This window comes from Esox lucius, chromosome 19, assembly GCF_011004845.1.
Source record: "Esox lucius isolate fEsoLuc1 chromosome 19, fEsoLuc1.pri, whole genome shotgun sequence".
NCBI lineage: Eukaryota > Metazoa > Chordata > Actinopteri > Esociformes > Esocidae > Esox > Esox lucius.
The window spans coordinates 22575081-22600251 of record NC_047587.1 but is presented as its reverse complement, the minus strand read 5'-3'; the positions used below and the strand labels follow the sequence as shown (position 1 = coordinate 22600251).

General features: G+C 43.0%; 1 protein-coding gene across 1 annotated transcript; it reads left to right on the top strand.

The window, feature by feature from the left end:
• The first annotated feature begins 655 nt into the window (after positions 1 to 655).
• pstpip1a (proline-serine-threonine phosphatase interacting protein 1a) lies at positions 656 to 24573 on the top strand. The gene is made up of 15 exons (XM_010896538.4): positions 656 to 864; positions 5764 to 5864; positions 5946 to 6020; positions 7171 to 7205; positions 7294 to 7400; positions 15240 to 15302; positions 16138 to 16242; positions 19270 to 19315; positions 19667 to 19746; positions 19874 to 19972; positions 20137 to 20233; positions 20433 to 20520; positions 20634 to 20716; positions 20971 to 21080; positions 23653 to 24573. The coding sequence occupies exons 1-15, from the start codon at positions 835 to 837 to the stop codon at positions 23782 to 23784; spliced, it is 1251 nt and encodes a 416-aa protein (XP_010894840.1). The 5' UTR covers positions 656 to 834; the 3' UTR covers positions 23785 to 24573.
• The last annotated feature ends 598 nt before the right edge of the window (positions 24574 to 25171 follow it).

The window sequence follows — 25171 nt, the reverse complement described above, 5'->3', positions numbered from 1 at the left end:
ACTGAAACTAAGAAGCAAATACATTTCGATAAACGATCTATGCCAATAGCTTCCCGCAGAGCTTTCAAACGCTCCCATGCACGTCCTAACTGATGGAAACGGACATTGTTCGCGTGGTACTTCTTGAGACATTGGCGTAAAAATCCCTCATTCAGATTGGAAACATGATTTTGTAAATATTGTGCAAAATGGTCGTTAATAATCGTTAAAAATAATAATCCCGATCAGAGACAGCTCTAAATTTGACTGTTAATTACATGGGGACATGTCCTGACACGAATGGAAACCTGCCATTTACAGTATGGACCTTTTAGGTATTATATATTTAAGGTTTGTTGAGGCAGACAGTTTGTCTTTCCAGAATTTCAAATTACAATCATTGGGTAAACGCAGGTTACAGTTTGGAAAGTAAATGCCTTCTGCTAAAAACAGCCTAGTGCATTGTACGTACAGTGAGCTAATTCCAGAAATGATTTTCAGTTATTTTATTTGTTGCTGATTCTCAATTCTGGTAAACCGTTAGATACTATTACACTACAAGAAATGTAGTCAAACGTTTTTTCCCCCAGTGTATTTATATAAAAAAACAATCAAACCCTTAAAATGCTATATTTCTTAATTGACTACTAATTTTAATATACTCGGTTGGTGGTAGCTGACGACATGCCAAAGCTCTTCCTTGTATGATTCAAACTAGTGAACCACAAGCACTGTGTACTGGTTCAGGGTTTCCTGTTTCCTCATTTTTGCTTGTCGTTGACCTTTTTTTCTCACACCACCTTTTATGTTTTACCGAATGCCATCAGAGAATATCACATTCGATATATTGCTGAGATGACTTTACAATTTAAAGATGTCTTTTGGGTGAGTTCACATTAACTTACTAACTACTAATGCTTAAACTATATCCATTGCAAAGATTAGGTTTAGGTTGTTTTAAAAATGCATTACACAGTGCTGTGGGCATAAACTTCAACATTATTTAATGCTTGATCCAGAAAGCAAATGTTGTGACAACTGCTTCCTTCAGCACTAAATAATCTTAGTATATCTGACATTAAAACAATCTGGGTTCTATGGTTTCACAAAAAAAAAATTTAACACAATGTCTAAACAGATTCTATATTTCAGATGCTAAATTGATTAAACATATTTAAAATTGTATTTATTGTGGAAAAATGCATTTTACATGTGTGCCATTAATGGTATGTTTTGAAATGTACCAGTATTTCTTTTTATATACTACCGTTAGAACCGAGTTGTGACTCATGCTCCTGGTTGGTTTGATCTTTTCTGAGTGTCAGAAAATCTTTTCTCTATGCTGAGTTTCCTGTAAAACAGACCAGGCTCTAATTTCTAAGTGTCTTTTATCTGATCTTATGACTGTACTCTACAAAACTACAGATCACTTCTGTTTTATTTGGATAGCAGCCTTGATAGAATAATCCCTTTCTAACTTCTCCAAATTGAAAATAATGCTTGAAATTCTTTCACTTACTGTGTATGTTCTCTTTTGGCATTGAAATGTTTGATATTGTCAAATAATTTAGCATTGCAAATACAAATATGAGAAGTCCTTGTTTTGAACTTCACATAATACTAATCATAAATGATGCAACCCAAAGGCAATCTTACAGACCACAAGTGGTAAATATGGTTTTCTGTTAATTTGGGAAGTTCATTGGAATCATATGGTTTGCTGCTTACTATATTCTGTTTGTGGCTGTTATTCTGTGGAATATATACTACCATTTAGATAAAATAACATACAATTGATCAGGAATAGTGTAGACACTGTTAATGTTGTAAATGACTGATGTAGCTGGAAACAGCTGAGTTTTAATGGATTATTTACACAGATGTACAGAGGCCCATGATCAGCATCACTCCCGTTTTCCAATGGCACGTTGTGTTTGCTAATCCAAATGTATCATTTTAAAAGGCTATGTGATCATTAGAATAAACCTTTTGCAATTATGTTAGCACAGCTAAAAACTTTTGTGCTGATTAAAGAAGAAATAAAATTGGCCTTCTTTAGTTCAGTATCTGAAGCATCAGTAATTGTGGGTTTGATTACAGGCTGAAAATGGCCAGAAACAAAGCCTTGATTAGCAGATACAGTAGAACTGCTATTTCAGCCAGGGATTGGTTCCAGAATAAAAGACAGATCTTTGGTTTTACAATAGTTTTTTACTTGTTTAATTATTAATTGTTCTGATGAATGCACTTCTTAATCCAGTTTATTTAAAATATATTATTAGCAGTGAAATGGTAGACTAATTCTTTACATGATTCTTTTTCAGATGATCTTGAATATGAATGAATCAATAATTTTGAGATTGCATCAGCTTTGGATAGCAAAACTGCCTTGTTTAGAAAGTTTTTTTTTCAACATGTGGCTAAAGAAATCCCTAGGTCTTTTAATTTTCTGATGAAAAGAGGTATTCTGTCAAAGGAATCCTGCTAATCTCAATTCCAAGAAAGCTTAATGATATTTAAACATCCAAGATGCCAAAAGAAGTCCTGTCCTAGTGCTGTAGTGATCATGTGTGCTACCATCCCGCCCTCCTTTTCGGTAAGACTGCATCAATCATATTTCCCTAAAATCTCAATCCTTAATTGAAGCCCCATTGAAGATGTAAGCATAAGGGATAATCTTGACTGCTTCTGCACACTACCGCAGTTCTAGCAGACAGTGACATTTTTCTTCACCTACCACCACCCCAGCCGTAACTGTTTAGGCTTTTGATGTCTTCTGTACAAATAACAAGGACATCACTGTGGAGTTTGCCATCTATGCAAATGAGACATGGTCGTTTTTGCTAATCCAACTTAAAAACTTTTGCAATTATTTTAGCGCAGCTGAAAACTGTTGTGCTGATTAAAAAAGAGGCGACTTTGGGAAGTTCTAGACAGTTCTAGACAGCCTTCCAGACAGTGTGGCAGAAAAAGCTTTTAGACTGGCCAACAAAATTACAAGATTAAGATGGGCAAAAGAACACACACTGGACAGAGGAAGAACTCTGCCTAGAAGGCCAGCTTCTTGAAATCCCCTCTTCAATGTTGACGCTGCGACTGGTGTTTTTTGAGTACCATTTAATGAAGCTGCCTCTTGCTCAGTTGTACACCGGGCCGATCCAGTCCTTTTTCTATTCTGGTCAGTTTGTGCTGTTCTGCAAAGGGATTTGTATAAAGTGTTGTATGAAATGTTAAGTTTCTTGGCAATTTCTCGCATTGCAATAGCCTTCAATTTTTAGAACAAGAAAAGCCTGACGAGTTCAGAAGAAAGTTCTCTGTTTCTAGCCATTTTGAGCCTGTTAATCGAACTCACAAATGTTGATGCTGAAGATAGAGAGCAAGTCTAAAGACGGACAGTTTTATAGATTATTTTTGTATGTTTATTTTTTTTCCCTTGCAGATCAGTCATTAATGTCAACCACGTCACGGGTGAATACTGTCATTATTAGCATCATTTCTGCACCGCCTCTTTTTTGCCTTTGTTTTCTTATACTAATGCATAATTTCACACTCATTAACACATACACCCACACAAAATACACAAAATATAGACAGACAAATATAATATTATGTAGACTGTGCGTCATCCCTTGCTTTTATGTCTGGGAGATGTGAGAGATCAAGCTCCAGGAAATCCACAAAACCTTTTCGGCACACGGGTTGGTGCACCAGCCTCCAGTGAGAATGTAACAATGTGTGCAGTTGGAAATCCAGTGCATTTGTCTGAGTGACACTCGACAACCTCCCCGGACCTGGGAAGCACCACATGTTCTTGGTCTAGTCATTGTGCTATTCATTCAGCACAGATCCTGTTTCTGGGTTATGTACACATGTACCTCGGGTATGTATATTGTGGATTGTGACCAGATGATCATAGGTGGTCCTGATATCACAGTTGGGTTCTTACTCATCACTGGCTAACCAGGCCTTCTCACTGGTCACACTTCAGATTTTATTGCTTCTTTAATTAGTACAACAGATTTCAGCTGTGCTAACATAATGGCCAAAAGGTTTGATAAAATTGGATTAGCGAACATAATGTGCCATTGGAACACACGATTGATGGTTGCTGATAATGGGCCTCTATATGTCAGTGTAAATATATTCCATTGACAATCAGCCGTTTCCAGATACAATAGACATTTACAACATCAAAAATGTCTACGCTGTATTTCTGATCAATTTTAAAGAAGCAAAAAGTTGCTTTTCATTGAAAAACAAGGACATTTCTATGTGACCCCAAACTGGACTGAACGGGAGTATATATTACACTCACCTAAAGGATTATTAGGAACACTTGTTAAATTTCTCATTAATGCAATTATCTAATCAACCAATCACATGGCAGTTGCTTCAATGCATTTAGGGGTGTGGTCCTGGTCAAGACAATCTCCTGAACTCCAAACTGAATGTCAGAATGGGAAAGAAAGGTGATTTAAGCAATTTTGAGCATGGCATGGTTGTTGGTGCCAGACGGGCCGGTCTGAGTATTTCACAATCTGCTCAGTTACTTGGATTTTCACGGACAACCATTTCTAGGGTTTACAAAGAATGGTGTGAAAAGGGAAAAACATCCAGTATACGGCAGTCCTGTGGGCGAAAATGCCTTGTTGATGCTAGAGGTCAGAGGAGAATGGGCCAACTGATTCAAGCTGATAGAAGAGCAACTTTGACTGAAATAACCACTCGTTACAACCGAGGTATGCAGCAAAGCATTTGTGAAGCCACAACACGCACAACCTTGAGGTGGATGGGCTACAACAGCAGAAGACCCCACCGGGTACCACTCATCTCCACTACAAATAGGAAAAAGAGGCTACAATTTGCACGAGCTCACCAAAATTGGACAGTTGAAGACTGGAAGAATGTTGCCTGGTCTGATGAGTCTCGATTTCTGTTGAGACATTCAGATGGTAGAGTCAGAATGTGGCGTAAACAGAATGAGAACATGAATCCATCATGCCTTGTTACCACTGTGCAGGCTGCTGGTGGTGGTGTAATGGTGTGGGGGATGTTTTCTTGGCACACTTTAGGCCCCTTAGTGCCAATTGGGCATCGTTTAAATGCCACGGCCTACCTGAGCATTGTTTCTGACCATGTCCATCCCTTTATGACCACCATGTACCCATCCTATGATGGCTACTTCCAGCAGGATAATGCACCATGTCACAAAGCTCGAATCATTTCAAATTGGTTTCTTGAACATGACAATGAGTTCACTGTACTGAAATGGCCCCCACAGTCACCAGATCTCAACCCAATAGAGCAGAGGTGTCAAACCGGTTCCACGGAGGGCCGAGTGTCTGCAGGTTTTTGCTCTCTCCTTGTACTTGATTGATTAATTAGGTCACTAATTGGTTAGTTTCTACCCTCACCTGGTTGTGTAGGTCTGAACTGGGAACCAATTTATAGGAAAAACCAAAAACCTGCAGACACTCGGCCCTCTGTGGAACCGGTTTGACACCCCTGCAATAGAGTATCTTTGCGATGTGGTGGAACGGGAGCTTCGTGACCTGGATGTGCATCCCACAAATCTCCATTAACTGCAAGATGCTATCCTATCAATATGGGACAACATTTCTAAAGAATGCTTTCAGCACCTTGTTGAATCAATGCCACATAGAATTAAGACAGTTCTAAAGGTGAAAGGGGGTCAAACACAGTATTAGTATGGTGTTCCTAATAATTGTTTAGGTGAGTGTATATGTAAAATCTTTAAAAATGAATGATTCTGTATTTTTGTAGGGAGTGGATTTTACAAGTAATGTGGGATATGAGGCCCTCATCCAGAGACTCTGTGAAGGTAGACGAATGTGCAAAGACATGGAGGACCTCTTGAAGATGAGGTAATGAGTTGGCAGCAAATTTCTTATTTAAGCCAATTTTATCTAGCAACAATTAAATGTAATTGTTTTTTATTTGGATAGGGCATCAGCAGAAGAGAGATATGGCAAGGAGTTGGTGATGATCGCACGCAAGGCAGGGGGTCTCTGTGAGATCAGGTGAGTTTCTTGCATGCAATCAAATTAGGGCATATTTACATCAATGATTCAATTTATTTGATGTAGATCACATTTGTGACGCAATGTGGAAAAGTCCAATTTGTCAGGAAAAAACAAGGAAAAATTAAGTCTGAAGAAACTTTGCAAGGACTTTACAGCAGTTAATTAATTTAATTAAATTGCACGGAGAATAAGTCAACAACAAAGCTGTGGTTTGTTCTGAAGTCACATTGTTATTTTACTCTTTTGTAACCCTCCTTGTCAGTTCCCAAAGTATGTGTTCTGCTCAAGATACATACAACCATAGTTCTGTCAAAGTTAACAGACCACCTGATCTGAACTAACACTTGTTTATGCTGTGCCCCAAATGGAAGGATCAAGAGACACAAGCAACTTCACCTGTAGCTGTGCCATATATAAGATATGGAGCCTTCATTTAGGACCGCAATCACGTCTATGAACAGGGCATGTCGACCAAGGTCTTTGTCTATCCTTGGCATCCATTAACAGTCTAAAGCAAAAATCAGGGCCACTTTAACACAGTCCTTTCATTACACTGAATTTCGCATAGCAGTTAAGCAGGTTTCTAATCAATAACCAGAAAACAATTCATACAGAAACATATTGCTGTTCATTTATGCAATTAATGTACAAATCAAGATGAAGAAAATCAAAGGAATACATGGGTTCTTATTTCAGAAAAATCTGTCCTCAACAGTTAACATACATTCATTTTTACAAATGAGCTGCCCATACACACACATCAGCAGCACATCTGCTGCTGATGTGCAAAGCTTATCAAAAGGTGCAAATGAAAATGCTGCTCCACAGACTTATTTAACAGTCACTCTCATTTGTGGATGTTAAGAACTTTATGTTGAATTTCACAAGCGAAATAAGATATCTGTGTAAAAAGTGTCAGAAAAGGAACTGGCTACCTTATCTAGCTAGTTAACTTATGTAGCTAGTTAATGCCATGATAAACTGGGGCTGATACAAATCTTGTGAAACAACATTTCTATTAAACACTGGTATTGTAATGAGCCTTAATTTGTCTCCATTACATTTTGGAAGAGAAAGGGGTGGGTGTGATACTGTAATGTGTAAAATAAATAAATCTGCACATCCTCAAAGTTATGTTTGTTCACAGCACTTTGAGAGCATCCGTTGACCAACTGAAATTCCGTAAGTAGACTTAAGTTTTCCATCTGTAGTTAAACATCTATCAGCAGTATCCAACATTTGTACATTTCTCTTACCTAATGTTTTGTAGAAATTGAGAACATCGGGAACCTACACATACAGCTTTCTGGGATGTTAAAAGAAGAGATCAGGAGGATGGAACAGTTCAGGGAGCGTCAAAGAGAGCAGAGGAAAAAGGTTTTGGTTTATTGATTTCCATGTATATAGATTCACATTCCAAATCAACTAATATTATAGCTTAATGATTTTAAATATGCGTCTTCCATTATGAAAATATAACTTGATAATCAGTAGGAGTACTAACACCACCAATTACACCAATAACATACAGTGGGGAGAAAAGTATTTGATACACTGGCGATCTTGCAGGTTTTCCCACTTACAAAGCAGTCTGTAATTTTTATCATAGGTACTCTTCAACTGTGTGTGACGGAATCTAAAACAAAAATCTAGAAAATCACATAATATGATTTTTAAGTAATTGATTTGCATTTTATTGCATGACATAAGTATTTGATACATCAGAAAAGCAGAACTTAATATTTGTGTCACGGCTTCGGTGGTTGAGAGGAGCAAGGAGGAACCGGAGAAGGCGTGATGGAATGATAGTTTAATATATCTATATCCCAGCGAGAGAAATCAGCATGAGCTTAACACAAAGCGATGAACAGCTCTTCACATGGCAAGAGACAATTACACACAAAGACAGGGGGAGCAGAGGGAACATATATACCGGGGGAAACAGCGATGATGAGGAACAGGTGCACAAACGAGACACAGGTGAAATGTATGATGAGACGGTGGTGTCAGAAAGCAGGTGACGTCGACCGCTGGGGCCCGCCCGCTGCAGGGGGAGGTGAACCAGCAGAGGTCGCAGTCGTCACAGTACCCCCCCCCTGACGCGCGGCCCTAGCCGCGCGACGACACCGGCCTCGGGGCCGACCCGGGGGGCGCGGAGCAGGGCGGTCCGGCCGACGCTGATGGAAGTCGCGGACAAGGACGGGAGCCAGGACGTCCTTCACCGGAACCCAGCTCCGCTCCTCCGGGCCGTACCCCTCCCACTCCACGAGGTACTGGAGGCCCCCCGCCCGGCGCCTCGAGTCGATGATGGAGCGGACAGAGTACGCCGGGGCCCCCTCGATGTCCAGAGGGGGAGGGGGCACCTCCCGCACCTCACACCCCTGGAGGGGACCATCCACCACCGGCCTGAGGAGAGACACATGAAACGAGGGGTTAATACGGTAGTCGGGGGGAAGGCGCAACCGATATGTTACCTCGTTGACTCTCCTCAGGACTTTAAAAGGCCCCACAAACCGCGGGGCCAGCTTCCGGCAGGGCAGGCGGAGGGGCAGGTCCCTGGACGAGAGCCAGACCCGGTCGCCCGGCCGATACACCGGGGCCTCCCCGCGGTGGCGGTCTGCATAGGTCTTTTGACGGCGGACAGCGAGCCGGAGGCGGGATTGTACTGCCTCCCATGTGCCCGCTGCCCGCCGGAACCAGTCGTCCACCGCAGGGGTACCGGTCTGGCTCGGCGTCCACGGCGCCAGGACCGGCTGGTAGCCCAGGACACACTGGAAAGGCGTCACGCCCGTGGAGGAGTGGTGCAGAGAATTCAGTGCGTATTCTGCCCACGGCAGAAACTCTGCCCACTCCCCCGGCCGGTCCTGGCAGTAGGACCGGAGGAACCTACCCACTTCTTGATTGACCCGTTCCACCTGCCCGTTGGACTGGGGATGGTAGCCCGAGGTCAGGCTGACCGAGATCCCCAGGTGCTGCATAAATGCCTTCCACACCCTAGACGTGAATTGGGGACCCCGGTCAGACACGATGTCCTCGGGCACCCCATAGTGCCGGAAGACGTGTGTGAACAGGGCCTCCGCGGTCTGCAGGGCAGTAGGAAGGCCGGGCAGAGGCAAGAGGCGGCAGGACTTCGAGAACCGATCCACAACGACCAGGATGGTGGTATGGCCCTGGGAAGGGGGGAGATCCGTCAAGAAATCAACAGAAATGTGGGACCATGGTCGTTGTGGAATGGGCAAGGGGTGCAACTTGCCCACAGGTAGGTGCCGGGGTGCCTTACTCTGGGCACACACCGAGCAGGAAGAGACGTATACCCTCACGTCCTTGGCTAAAGTGGGCCACCAGTACTTACCGGCCAGGGCGCGCACTGTTGGCCCGATGCCAGGATGACCGGAGGAGGGAGATGTATGCGCCCAGTAGATGAGGCGGTCGCGGACAGACGCCGGCACATACGTACGGCCCTCAGGGCATGTGGGCGGAGAGGGCTCGTCGCGCTGCGCTCCGGCGATGTCCGCGTCCAGTTCCCATACCACCGGTGCCACGATGCATGACTCCGGGAGCACGGGAGCATCATCCACTGGCCTCTCCCCCGTGTCATGCTGGCGGGACAGCGCGTCAGCCCCGACGTTCTTACTCCCCGGCCTGTAGGTGAGAGTAAACACAAACCGGGTGAAGAACATAGCCCACCTTGCCTGGCGAGGGGTCAGCCTCCTCGCTGCCCGCATGTACTCCAGGGTCCGGTGGTCAGTCCAGACGAGGAAAGGGTGTTTAGCCCCCTCTAACCAGTGCCTCCACGCCGACAGAGCTCGAACCACGGCCAGCAGCTCACGATCACCAATGTCGTAGTTCCGCTCCGCCGCACTGAGCTTCTGGGAGAAGAAGGCACAGGGACGGAGCGTGTTACGACACCCCATCCGTTGGGAGAGGATGGCACCGAGCCCACAATCGGACGCGTCCACCTCCACGATGAACTGGAGCGACGGGTCGGGATGGGCCAGGACCGGAGCGGTGGTGAAACGGTGTTTCAGTTCCACAAACGCCCGCTCCGCGTCCCCGGTCCACCGCAACCGGGTCGCCCCCCCCTTCAGAAGGGAGGTGATCGGAGCCGCGACCTGGCTAAAGCCCCGGATAAACCTCCTATAGTAATTAGAGAAGCCTAAGAAACGTTGCACGTCCTTAACCGTGGTTGGGGTCGGCCAATTACGCACGGCGTCAATGTGAGGCTCCTCCATAGCCACACCTGTGCTGGAAAAGCGATATCCCAGGAAGGACACAGACGACTGGAAAAACAGACACTTCTCGGCTTTCACGTACAGGTCATGCTCCAGCAGTCGAGCCAGCACTCTGCGCACTAACGAGACATGTTTGGCGCGGGTGGCAGTGAATATCAAGATGTCATCAATATACACTACCACTCCTTCGCACAACAAGTCCCGGAATACGTCGTTGACGAATGACTGGAAGACTGAAGGAGCATTCATCAACCCGTACGGCATCACTAAATACTCGTAATGGCCAGACGTGGTACTAAAAGCGGTTTTCCACTCGTCTCCTTCCCGGATACGCACCAGGTTATAGGCACTCCTGAGGTCTAATTTAGTGAAAAAGCGGGCCCCGTGCATCCTCTCCACCTCCGCAGAGATCAAAGGGAGAGGGTAGCGGAACGGAATGGTGATCTTGTTCAGCGCCCGGTAATCGATGCACGGGCGCAAACCACCGTCCTTCTTTTTCACAAAAAAGAAACTCGAGGAGACCTGTGACTTGGAGGGCCTGATGTAGCCCTGTTCCAACGCTTCCGTAACGTAGGCGTTCATAGTCTCCGTTTCGGTGCGGGACAGTGGATACACGTGACCCTTCGGGAGTGCGGCTCCATCAACGAGGTCTATCGCACAATCCCCCAGCCGGTGTGGTGGCAACACAGCAGCCTTGGCTTTGGAGAAAACCGTAGCCAAGTCCCTGTATTCGGGGGGAATGGGCACGGCGGGCGCACTGTCTGGACTTTCCACCGAGGTCGAGCCAACGGAAACACCCAAACACCTACCCTGGCACTTCCGCGACCACCCCGACAGACGTCGACTAGACCAGGAGATGAAGGGGTCGTGTAGGGACAACCAGGGGAAACCTAAAACGACTGGGAACGTGGGTGAGTCGATGATGTGAAATGAAATGGTTTCGCTGTGTCGGCTGTCGGTAATCAGGAGGAGGGGAACAGTGCAACTCGTGACCAGACCTGACCCTAGTGGCCGGCTGTCTAAAGCTCTCACGGGCAGGGGGGTGGCGAGGACCTGGAGGGGTATGCGTGACCGCAGGGCAAAAGACCTATCCATGAAATTCCCAGCTGCGCCTGAGTCTACCAGCGCCTTACACCGGGAAATCAGCGGAAAGCCGGGGAACCTAACAGGAACAGTGCACATAGAGAGGGAAGAGGTTAGTGGCGAATGTGCATGTGCTACCTGGGGTGACGCGGAAGTGCCATGCCTGTCGCCTCTCGACTCAGGGAGGGAGGTGCGGTGTGGTGCAGTAGTACGGCCTCGTCGCCCCTTGGAGGCACTCCGCACCTGCCCTCCCCGACATCTGCCCGGCAGTGCAGCCGTCCCCAATTCCATGGGGACGGCGGTGTCAGGTTGGCAGGGTGGAACGGACGGGCCTCTTCCGGGACGTCCTCGGGCAGCCAGCAGGTTGTCGAGACGGATGGACATGTCAACCAGCTGATCGAAGGAGAGGGACACGTCTCGACAAGCCAGCTCCCTCCGGACGTCCTCGCGAAGGCTGCAACGGTAGTGGTCGATTTGAGCCCGTTCGTTCCACCCTGATCCCGCTGCCAGGGTCCGGAACTCCAGTGCGAACTCCTGCGCCGACCTCGTCCCCTGCCGTAGGTGGAACAGCCGTTCACCCGCCTCTCTTCCTTCGTGTGGATGGTCGAACACGGCTCGGAAGCGGCGGGTGAACTCGGCGTAGCTGCCCTGGGTGGGCTGCTCGGTGTTCCAGACGGCGGTGGCCCACTCCAGGGCTTTTCCGGACAGGCAGGAGACGAGCGAGGTGATCTTCTGTGCCTCGGTCGGCGCAGGGTGCATCGCCTGGAGCGCGATGTCCAGCTGTAGAAGGAATCCCTGGCAGCGGTCCGCCGCCCCGTCGAAATCCCTGGGTAAGGGGAGGCGGCGGAGAAACGGCCGGTGCTGCGGGGGTCTGCTGGCTCAGCTCTAGGCGCTGCACCGCTTTTAAGACATTGTCCATTGCAGCGCCTAGGCTGGCCAGCATTGTTGAATGTACCTGGACCGCCTCCGCAACACCGACCTCGCCTGTGGCTCTCGTAGGCTCCATATCCTTGCTGTCTTTATTTAGGTGTGTAATTCTGTCACGGCTTCGGTGGTTGAGAGGAGCAAGGAGGAACCGGAGAAGGCGTGATGGAATGATAGTTTAATATATCTATATCCCAGCGAGAGAAATCAGCATGAGCTTAACACAAAGCGATGAACAGCTCTTCACATGGCAAGAGACAATTACACACAAAGACAGGGGGAGCAGAGGGAACATATATACCGGGGGAAACAGCGATGATGAGGAACAGGTGCACAAACGAGACACAGGTGAAATGTATGATGAGACGGTGGTGTCAGAAAGCAGGTGACGTCGACCGCTGGGGCCCGCCCGCTGCAGGGGGAGGTGAACCAGCAGAGGTCGCAGTCGTCACAATTTGGTACAGAAACCTTTGTTTGCAGTTACAAAGATCATACGTTTCCTGTAGTTCTTGACCAGGTTTGCACACACTGCAGCAGGGATTTTGGCCCACTCCTCCATACAGATCTTCTCCAGATCCTTCAGGTTTCAGGGTTGTCGCTGGGCAATACAGACTTTCAGCTCCCTCCAAAGATTTTCTATTGGGTTCAGGTCTGGAGACTGGCTAGGCCACTCCGGGACCTTGAGATGCTTCTTACGGAGCCACTCCTTAGTTGCCCTGTCTGTGTGTTTCGGGTCGTTGTCATGTTGGAAGACCCAGCCACAACCCATCTTCAATGCTCTTACTGAGGGAAGGAGGTTGTTGGCCAAGATCTCGCGATACATGGCCCCATCCATCCTCCCCTCAATACGGTGCAGTCGTCCTGTCCCCTTTGCAGAAAAGCATCCCCAAAGAATGATGTTTCCACCTCCATGCTTAACGGTTGGGATGGTGTTCTTGGGGTTGTACTCAACCTTCTTCTTCCTCCAAACACGGCGAGTGGAGTTTAGACCAAAAAGCTCTATTTTTGTCTCATCAGACCATCTTCTCCCATTCCTCCTCTGGATCATCCAGATGGTCACTGGCAAACTTCAGACGGATCTTTTAATCCATGATGGCGTAGTGTGTTACTAATGGTTTTCTTTGAGACTGTGGTCCCAGCTCTCTTCAGGTCATTGACCAGGTCCTGCCGTGTGGTTCTGGGCTGATCCCTCACCTTCCTCATGATCATTGATGCCCCACGATGTGAGATCTTGCATGGAGCCCCAGAGCGAAGGAGATTGATCGTCATCTTGAACTTCTTCCATTTTCTAATAACTGCGCCAACAGTTGTTGCCTTCTCACCAAGCTGCTTGCCTGTTGTCCTGTAGCCCATCCCAGCCTTGTGCAGGTCTACAATTTTATCCCTGATGTCCTTACACAGCTCTCTGGTCTTGGCCATTGTGGAGAGGTTGGTGTCTGTTTGATTGAGTGTGTGGACAGCTGTCTTTTATACATGTAACAAGTTCAAACAGGTGCAGTTAATACAGGTAATGAGTGAAGAACAGGAGGGCTTGAAAAACTAACAGGTCTGTGAGAGCCAGAATTCTTACTGGTTGGTTGGTGATCAAATACGTATGTCGTGCAATAAAATGCAAATTAATTATTTAAAAATCATACAATGTGATTTTCTGGATTCTGTCTCTCACAGTTGAAGTGTACCTATGATAAAAATGACAGACTTCTACATGCTTTGTAAGTAGGAAAACCTGCATAATCGGCAGTGTATCAAATACTTGTTTTCCTCACTGTACTTTGGTAAATCATGCCAAAATGCATTGATTTAGATAAATGATTGCTTACAAATGTTGGGAGGATTAGAACATTAATTGCCAAACTGTGGATCAATTTTCAATTGAATGAACTGATTTGTATGTAAAGGATTGTGTTATGTGAACATGTGAAAATAGAAAACTAAAAACTTGATATGAAATAGATATCAATCAAATTCAATTAAATGTATTCATAAAGCCCTTTTTACAACAGCAGTTGTCACAAAGTGCTTTTACAAAAACACCCGGCCTTAATCCCCAAGGAGCAAATAACAGTAGTGTTGAATTTCAGTGGCTAGGAAAAATTCTCTAAGAAGGCCGAAATTTAGGAAGAAACCTAGATAAGACCCAGGCTCAGAGGGGTGACCAGTCATCTTCTGGCTGTGCCGTGTGAAATATTAAGAGTCCAACTGGAATAATTAATAAAAGCAGGTGGGCTAAATCCAGAGTCTATTTAAATTTAGACCAGGTCAAAAACATGACCAGATGGACAAGGACAGGGACAACAGGGGGGAGGGAGGAGGTGTCAGCACAGTGGCAGCTGAAATCATCAGGTATCGTCTTGATCTGCAATACAACCTGGAGGACTGTGAAATATGAAAATTTGAAAATAATACATGTACTACAATCACCCTATTATGTTGGAAGGTTTTGTCTGAATCACCCTCATTGGAAGGTTTGATTCTGCCCACCAAATATAAATCATCCTACCTGAGGGAAGTACATGTACCAAGGTATCTCAGGCGTTTCCACCTCCAGGGTGGATGGATATTTACCCAGTGGGCACACCTCATCCTTGCAACTTGAAATATGGTTAACATTTGGCTAAAACGTTTCAACCTTTATTCACCCACTCAGACTGATGTTTCACCAGCCAGAATTGTGTTGAATTCCAATTTGTTACCACTACACTCAAATAAAAAAAACAATGTATGATTTTTGGTGTAGTTCATCAAAATTGTATCACTATATTTTTTAGCATTTAAAAGCACAACAAATTTATGAGACAAAATACAATATATTTTTGTTTATATCTACATTTTTATAATATTATTATTATATTATTATTGTTATTATACTTGGATTACAAAGGAAAAGTATCAATGGTTAGATAAGATCAATCCACAAATTATGTGTAATTGATGATCTCTGTGTAAATCAGTAACAGTAGAATTTTCTTTGTCTCAGTTTGAATGCATCATGGAAAAAGTTCAGAAGATAAAGGTGTCTATACACAAAAAAACAATGGAGGTGAGCACATTTCTTACTAAACACAACCAAAAATTATATAGTTATGGTTCCTGTAGGTAGGGCTTGATGTTGGGGCCCTTAAGACATGCTTTGAAAGTTAATATGGTTAGTATGGTTCACATTGTTTTTGATTATAGTGTTTTGCCAGTCCAAGTTATATTCTGTTAAGTGAATCTGTATTGTACAAAACACCGTGCACCACCAATTGCAAACCAATAGGAACCGAAAAACACAAACCATTAGAAGGCCACACTGCTTATGCCATGTTATAAGCATTACTGCCATGTTATAAGCATTATGATAGAAGAATAAATCTGAGGACAGAAAAGCAGAGGTGTTAAAGCTGAAGTGGAAATAAGCCAAAAAATGTAGATGCCCATGTGTGAATTCTGACACATCAAAACGCTCAACTCAGGAAATCCTGCTCTGTTTTATTTTAGGTTCCCTGCATGTTCTAGAGAGGCTCTGCTCCACGCCCAACTTTTGTTTAATTGCAAAAGATAGAGTAGCACTTTTTGCATTGCTTAGTAATTAATTAATTAAAAATAATCACTGCAAAGTCAGGATCAATGCATAATTTCCTTTTATTAAGCTGAGGTTTTGTTATCAGGACTTCATCAGAGGATCATTACATGTAGTGGTAGAAGCCGCATATAGCCAACACGCTTCATTCTTCCTGCTTGCACATGTATCTCATGTTCTCAATTGTAGTTTCTGTTCCTTATTTTGCAGCAGCTTCCTGTATAGTATCAAAAACAATAGCTGTCATCAAACATTTAGCTGTATACATTGCATAGTACTTTAAACCTATTAACATATGTCCTTTCCCTTCCAGTCTAAAAAGTCATATGAACAGAGGTGCAGAGAGGCAGATGAAGCAGAGCAAGCTGCTGAGAGGATTGCCAGTGTGACCACAATTTCAACAAAGCAGGCTGAGAAGGTAAATCACTAAACTCTTACACAATCTATACATTGGAACTAGGCTTAGAGATAAGCCTTCATTTTCAGTTTTCAGTTTCAAGGTGTATTTGTCAAATGCACCAAACAACACAGCGTCATCCTCAACAATGCTATTCTTGTGACATGACACCCAACTACTAGGTGGTGAGAGTTAAGAAGAAGAATATATAAGCAAAAATATAGCAAGACAAAAACATGAAACCAGGCAAGCCTAGTTCAGCCGGCCCGCAATAAAAAGTATTGATGGTTGTTGCCCTCCCAAGATCAAACCCGGGTTGCCCAGATGAAAAGCTGTGTCTTTAATTACTAGGCCACTGTGCTATACATTTGCCAGTTGTCAGTATAGCCCCTTGACATTATATTATTTTGTCACGTATTAACATCACACCAAGTTTGAATATTTCTTTATACATCATTAACCATTGTGTTAAACTGAGTAACTTTTCTTATTAAGAATTCCTCCTCCACAAATAGCATCTATGAACTGTATGGCTTTTGCCACTGGCCATTTTAACAGCTTATTAGCCATTCTTGAATGACATTTCTATAATAACTACTGTATCAATATAGTTGACGATAACAGACTTTTTCGTCAAGTGAAAAGACGAGAGAATCGTGTAGCCAGCGAAGTGTTTGTCTACACTGAAGAAATCCTAAGCCATAATTTGAAAATCCACCAGAAACATAATGTAGCTCCAGAAGGTTGTAGCCAGCGAAGTTGTTGTCTATCCTGAACAAATCCTCTTTTGCCACTGGCCATTTTGACAGCTAATTAGCCATTTGTGAATGACATTGATACAGTATCTATCAATATAGGTGACAATAACTGACTTTTTCGTCAAGTGAAAAGACGAGAGAATTGTGTAGCCAGCGAAGTTGTGGTCTGTCCTGAACAAATCCTCTTTTGCCACTGGCCATTTTGACAGCTAATTAGCCATTTGTGAATGACATTGATACAGTATCTATCAATATAGGTGACAATAACTGACTTTTTCGTCAAGTGAAAAGACGAGAGAATTGTGTAGCCAGCGAAGAAGCTTTTGTCTGTCCTGAACAAATCCTGAGGCATAATCTGTTTTGACTGTGACGGGAGGTGAATGCGGGACCTTTTGTTCTGTCCGTGTCTCTAACCACTATGCTATTTACCAAGGTCAGTCAGTCAGGCACTCACTCCCTATGTCAGTCAGTAAGAGACATTCGCTCTTCTTGGCCTGCTCTGCTTACACGGTCCGACAAATATAAAATAAAGAAACAATATTCATAACACTGTACACGAGCAGCAGATCACGCAAAAATGTAAAATGTTAACATTCTGCTCCCTGAGAATATTTGTTTAAGATATAACATACAGTTGTTGTTGTTGTTGTAGGTTGTTAGGTACGGATTTGAACTGAAGAACTAATAACAAATGGAAATGAAGAAATAATAACAGGATATGTATTGCATTGAATGTGCTAATATTTGGGTTGGACGTTAATCAGTGAGATTCAAACTTTATTCATCCACTCAAAATATGTCCAGAAACTTCCAATGTGTTATATGTTATTGCGTTAGAGTGTGGCTCTTAAACTTGCCAAAAACGACCTAAGACCCCCCCCCCCCCTTGCCCAAAAATATGTTTTCAAATCATAATACATCTCTCAAATGGAGAAGTCAAGTGATAGCCCCACTAATATAAACAAAGAGAACTGAACAGAGGCCAGGGCTGTTCCATAGTTTTTTGCACGGTTATGGGGATACCAAAGGCACTAGCTTATCTTATCCACTGCCTTTGAGAATCTGTGCTGCACTTAAAGAACAACTCCAAATTGCTTTGAATGTGCTAAATGCTGAAATGTATGCCTTCATCTATGTATCGCATAACCAGCAAGCCAACATAAAAAAGACATTGATAATTCAACAAAATCAAAGAACAAGAGAAAAGGTGTGCTGAACTAGAAACTTCCAGAAGCTAATAGCCAAAATGTGAGAGCAAATCCATAAACAAAATTGAATAACAGTTAGCAAACCTGAATAAATGCAGAAGGACTCACAACTAATCTCTTTGTGGAAGACTTTTGATGTCCCCCATTGCTTGTGTTTGGACCATGCACAAAGGATCCCAACTGTTTGGACCACGCACAAAGGATCCCAACTGTTTGGACCACGCACAAAGGATCCCAATTGTTTGGACCATGCACAAAGGATCCCAACTGTTTGGACCATGCACAAAGGATCCCAACTGTTTGGACCATGCACAAAGGATCCCAACTGTTTGGACCATGCACAAAGGATCCCAACTGTTTGGACCATGCACAAAGGATCCCAACTGTTTGGACCATGCACAAAGGATCCCAACGGTGTGGACCATGCACAAAGGATCCCAACGGTTTGGACCATGCACAAAGGATCCCAAATGTTTGGACCATGCACAAAGGATCCCAACTGGACTATGCACAAAGCATCCCAACTGTTTGGACCATGCACAAAGGATCCCAACTGTTTGGGGATCAGTTACAACTCACAGACCATGTCCTTTCATTACTTGCTTCCACGACAAAACCAAACAGCTGGTTCTCTGGGCTGCCTGATCTTCTGGGTGAAATTCTGTGGCCACTCTGTCCAGTTTTTTTTAAGATGGATATATTTTAAGAATGGATATAAATGTTTACAACAACATTACTCAACTTACCTTTTGTACAATATACAAGCCATGAAGGTGTTGTAATGAAAAACCAAACTTTATGTTTCAGAGTTTATTATATATTGAGTTTAGGTAGTGTATTTATGTTTTTGTGATGTGAATACCTCTTCCAGAAAACAGCAGTCAACTCTTAAAAATCACTGCCAATAACCATGTGTTCCTTAGGATGTTTCCATTTATATGTGTTATTTCTGATTCCTGTCCTATAATTTCAACTTGAAACTAAAGCAAAAAATCTAATTATAATGGGATGATCATTTCTGTACTCTTAGAAAACTACATTGTATTTCATGTGATTATATTTTTGTTACTTTACTTTTTCAGGTACACAACAAGTCTAAGCAGTGCAGGGAGGCAGCAGTAGAGGCAGGTAAGGAATACTAAGCTGTCTGACCTCCTAGCTGTTCCTGTTTTAAGTACTGATGCTGTACTCCAAATAATAGCACTCTGTGACTAAAATCAATATTTCTGAGAAGTCATAGCAGGATTTTATTGTTTGGTTCTGTTTCCCCTTCATCACCATATTACACCATGGTGATCAAATGTGGATCCTCTTTCATTAGGTCAACCTGGGATTGGCTTTCAACATACAATTTATATATGTTTTTAAAGGTCTTCACTGTGACAAAGATCCAATTAATCATTGAAATGATTCCAACATAGGAGTCAATAACTGTTGCATTACTGTAAGTGAATACCACATTTTCTACTTTGTCTGCAGAAAAACAGTACATGTCAAACATTGAACAACTAGACAAAATTCGCCAAGAATGGGAGAGCACACATGAGGGAACGTGTGAGGTAGATTCAGGCATTATTCTCTTACTCACTGCAATTGATTAAAGCTAGATTGTACAGTATAGCTTTGTAAAAAAGGATGTACATTCTATATACTAGATGCATCATCCAATTCAGTTTTGGATTGCAGGCCTTTCAGCTGCTGGAGGAAGATCGTATAAACATTCTAAGGAATGCCATCTGGGTCCACTGTAACCAACTCTCAATGCAGTGTGTCAAAGATGATGAGGTGAGTTGTTTGTAAAGGTTTAGCATGTTACCATGCTAAACCGAACAGAACAGTATAGTAGTGTGCAAGATAAATACATAGGGCTTTGTAGTTCTGATAAGAAATTTTGAATGAAAAAAATATGGATGCTGAATGAAAACTGAATGTGCCCAAAATGTATTTAGTGTTATGAGGATGTGAGGGAAACTCTTGAGCTGTGTGATATCACAACGGACAACGACTGCTTTGTTAAGATGAAAAGCACTGGCTCAAATCCACCAGGTAAATACACAACACCAACTGTACTGTTTCCTGGTTTGTGTTGAATACCGAATGTTATCTTAGAATTTTTAAGTGTCAGCATAATTAAATATTGGTGAAAATGTGTGTCCGCAATGAGATGAAACAAGTTCACCCATTGCATTGTATACACTTAGGCCTTGTGAGTGTGATTTGCTTAATGCCCGTGATTTCTTCCCAGTGCCCATAGTTTTTGAGAGCTACTATGAGAAGGAACACTCTACAGACAACAATGGCAGTGCCTGCTTTGTTGGAGGAGTTATAAAGAGGTTCTGCACTCACATGTTTGCACTGCAAGGATGCACATTTTTAACACGTTAGTTTCAAAACAAGCTGTTCACATCCTTATGTGAGGCAAAGCAACTCTGTTTATTACTTACAGGTTTTCAAACCTTTTGCAAGGCAACTCTGCAGGTGCCAGAACCAACGTCAGTGATGGTTCACAGCCAATAGCATCATCTACTGGTATGTACAGTATCTGCTAAAATGTTAAACTTAAGTTCGGTACGTTGATGACAGAGGGGTAATGTTTTTTCCACGTTATTATTCCAACATAAAATCCCAATGTTTCATTATGTTGCTACTTCTCAGGTAAATACATAGAGACAATCATGGGTTTTCCCTTTCCGTGCTCCTAACGATGAATTGTGTTGTTGATCTGAAAGGGAAATGATTGACCCAGTAACTGATGAGTCTGCTTGCCTCTGCGATTTCCTTAGATGACACATTGGATGTCTATGCCTCCATTCCTGAATGTAACCAGATCAACATTTCAAGCAACCCAGAAGACAGAGAGGAGTACCAGGCTTTGTATGAATATATGGCTCAGGTCAGAATACTGGTGTATCTCTAAAGTCTGTATTTAACTGCATTATTTTCTTCCAAAAACACTTAAGTCACCAGGAATTCTACCAAAGGTTTAATAGGAACAGTGTTACTAAGTACTGAATAAAAGGACGTTATTTGATGGTGTCAGTATAGTGAAGGTATAAAATCAATGTTATGTTCAGTCTCTTATTGAGCTTAGTCAATTTGCCCTGTACAATAGTTTAGTTACAGTGTAACTATGTTTTGGCACCTGACCATCTAGCAGAATCTAGCTGAATACCCCTGATCTAGGATTACACCCCTGATCAAGGCCGATCAAGGCTTACACTAAGAATAAATATGCAGATGACATTGTATTAACCTCCTAAGGCCTGAGCTTTGATAAATAATGCATTTTTAATTTATCTTAGCTATTAAGGATTAGCAGCACCTGATAACTATTATATATAAGCATTGTGTTGGAACAGGAAGTACTTTTCGGAAACAATTATGTCCTTGTATGTTGACATTGGGTTTATTTTACAAAAAAACATAGTGTCCTCAAATGTGGACACAGGGCCTCAGGAGATGAAACTCTAAAAATAACAAAATTAGCACATAATGCCCTTTTACAATAAATGCACCTGTGTGACAGAACATATAAAACACTAGGAGTGTTCTGTTTTTCACACAGTATCAAAGCTCTCTGGCATTATAAACACTGAAACGGAAGCTCATACCTTACTTTACTCTGGGTCATACAACAAAACCAGGAAGAATCTTTATCCTGTCCAGTCAAAATGTTCAATGTAGTATAAAACGCAGCATAAAATGCAAATAAAAAGAGAATGTATTGATGTGAAAATCAGTTATCCCAATATTTAATTGACAATAGTACAAAGACAACATATCAAATGTTGAAACTGAGAAATGGCCATTTTGAATTTGATGCCAGCAACACATTTCAAAAAAGTTGGGACGAGGGCATATTTACCACTGTGTTGCATCACCTCTTCTTTTAAAAATGCTCTGTAAGCATTTGGGTACTGAGCAGGCCAGTTTCGCACCCAGACTCTTACTACGAAGCATGCTGTTGTAATATGTGCAGAATGTGGTTTGGCATTATTTTGCTGAAATAAGCAAGGCCTTCCCTGAAAAAAGAAACGCTGTCTGGATGGCAGCATATGTTTCTCCAAAACCTGTATATATTGTTCAGCATTAATTGTACCTTAACAAATGTGCAAGGCTGTAACAACGGTGTCGTCGTGGTGTGTGATGAAAATAAAGGAGCCAAACGCGGGGAGGTGGTAAACGTAGCTTTGTAATTTTCTTTCTTAAATGGCACGCAAATAAACAAAGCGCACAAGCTCAAAACAAGCATGCACGTTTCTATCCAGGACAACACCCAACATAGAACAATACCTCACAAAGACACCCAGAAGCACAGGAACTAATATAGGCAACCTAATGAGGGAATGGACACCAGGTGCGTGCAATAAGAAGACATGACAGTGCCGTGGGAGGAGGAGCGGCGTGGCTAGAAGCCCCGCGATGACACATACCGAACACCATGCCGGGGGGGGAGTGCGTGCGTCTCCCATGCGAGTCCTCGTTACAAAGGCACCCATGCTATGTGCACGGATCACGGATGCTGGCTTTTGAACTGTGCACTGATAACAAGCCGGATGGTCCCTCTCCTCTTTAGTCTGGAGGACTAAAGTCCATTTTAAATTAAATGAGCTCTGGCCCAGAGAAGGCGGTAGCGTTTCTGGATCTTGTTTATATCTGGTTTCTTCTTCGCATGGTGGAGTTTCAACTTGCATTTGTGGACGCAGTGAGGTACTGTGTTCACAGACAGAAGTGTTCCTGAGCCCATGCAGTGATTTCCACTACAAAATAGTGGATGTTTTTAATCCACTGCCACCTGAGAGCCCGAAGATCACGGCCATCCAATATTGGTTTTCGGCCTTGTCCCGAAAGTACAGAGATTTCTGCGGATTCTCTGAATCTTGGGGGATCTTTACTTCTGAAAGACTCATCCTCTCTGGGATGCTCTCAGGTCAGTAACAATCATGTTACTGACCTGTTGCCAATTAACTTAATTAGTTGTGAGATGATCCACCAGTTTTTATTTTGCATTGCACAACTTTTCTTGTCTTTTGTTGCCCCTGTCCCAGCTTTTTTTAAACGTGTTGCTGGCATCAAATTCAAAGAGGAAATATTTTTCCAATCATATTTCTCAGTTTCAACATTTGATAATTTGTCTTTGTACTATTTTATATTGAATACAGGGTTTAAATGATTTGCACTTCATAGCATTCAGTTTTTCTGAATTTTCTAAACACCTGTCCCATCATCTGTTTTTCTGTTTTGTTTATGCAAACTTGTTTAGGAGATGTACATGATGCCTGTACCATGTTTTACTATTGTTTGTTGGATGTCTCAAAACTTTGAGTGCTTGACAGTATTGTTTTAAAATAATTGTATTGCTCCCAAAATACACTTTTCAAACTCCAAGAATGAGTGGGTTAACATTTCTGTGATATTTGAACTAGAACTTGAACTAACCCGGGCTTGTCCTTGTCCACCTGTAGGGTGAGGATGAGCTTTCCATATCTGAAGGGGAGAGGGTTGTGGTCATTGAGCAGGGTGTTGACGGCTGGTGGACAGTGGAGAGGAACGGCCTGCCAGGACTAGTCCCCGGATCCTATCTTGTCAAAATATGAAATCCTGTAGGCATGAGGAGCATGGCTGTAGGACCAGTGGCATACTCCTACTCTGCTTAATCTACTGTATGTTTAGGCTTGATACTTTTCTCTAAACAACAGTCCTGATAATCTAATCTTGGTCTTGGTTACATGTGTTGTTGACCATACTGACCCTAGACCATGTATTAATGTAATTATGTCCATCTTGACAACTTATTGTCAAGATGGACAAGAGACATCCACCAATGGATATAATAAGTGTTTACCCCACTTGTATTTGTACATATTGTGCTTTGTTACGAAATGGGATTTTAAAAAATTGTGTAATTGATCCAAACAGAATATTCAATGACATGAAAGTAAAACTAAACTCTAGAAATATTTTTGAATAAATCTAAATGTTACTACTCAGATATAGTATTTACTTTTATTGTTAAGGCAAGCGTAAATTATTTTATGAGGGAAATGTCTATTTAATGAAATCTGTAGTCAAAATAGAATGTAATTTAATTTTTACCAGGTTTTCTCACATTTCCAGTTTCGTAATGTCCAATTTGCAAATTTGACCGTGCCTCATTGCAACGACTCCACGTGAAGATTGATTTGTGTCCTCTGGTGCATTTCATGCATAGGCATCCTGCTTCTTATCACACTTCTTATCAGAGATGTATTTAGACAGTGTTTGTATACATTTTACATCTGAACAACATGGTCACTTCCAAAATGATTGGACCACCTTCATATGCCATCTCTTGATAATCCTAATGCCAATATTATGTTAATATTAATAAATGCTACATGAGTCTACATGTCCTAAAAGTGAGTTTATCATTTTCCAACCTTGTCATAACAATATTATACGTTGTTATTGAATTTGAACTATACAAATGTTGGATGCTCAATATGAAGGTCTCGATCAAATAGAGAAAGGGGGGATCTTGTATCAGTAGATGATCAGCTGCCTGCAGCCTTCCCAATAGGTGGGAGGTGTAAGTATGGCACACGCTGACTAAGTCCTCTGTTCAGGGAGAATGTAGAGTTGGCATCCCAATGGGGTGTGTGTGGGTATGTGAAACAAAGTGCTAGATAGGGACGAGAGGTTTTAACAGCAGTGATGGAGTGGTAAAAGGGTAGGTAAACTGTGACGGTGTGAGTGTAGCGAGTGCATAAACGTGAGGCAAAAACAACAGAATATAAACACAACCAAACAGCGATTGGAAACCGGTGTGTCCTCGGGATGTGCTGCTGCCATCACTCTCCTGCCAGTGGTTAGTAATCCAGTGAGGTGGAGTACCTGAGAGGAAGGGGAGCCTCTGTGCCACGCAGAGCAGACATTGCAAACAAACTCTGGGTAATTGTGGGGTAAAACTAACAATCGTTGATCCGACTATAATTTATAACATTT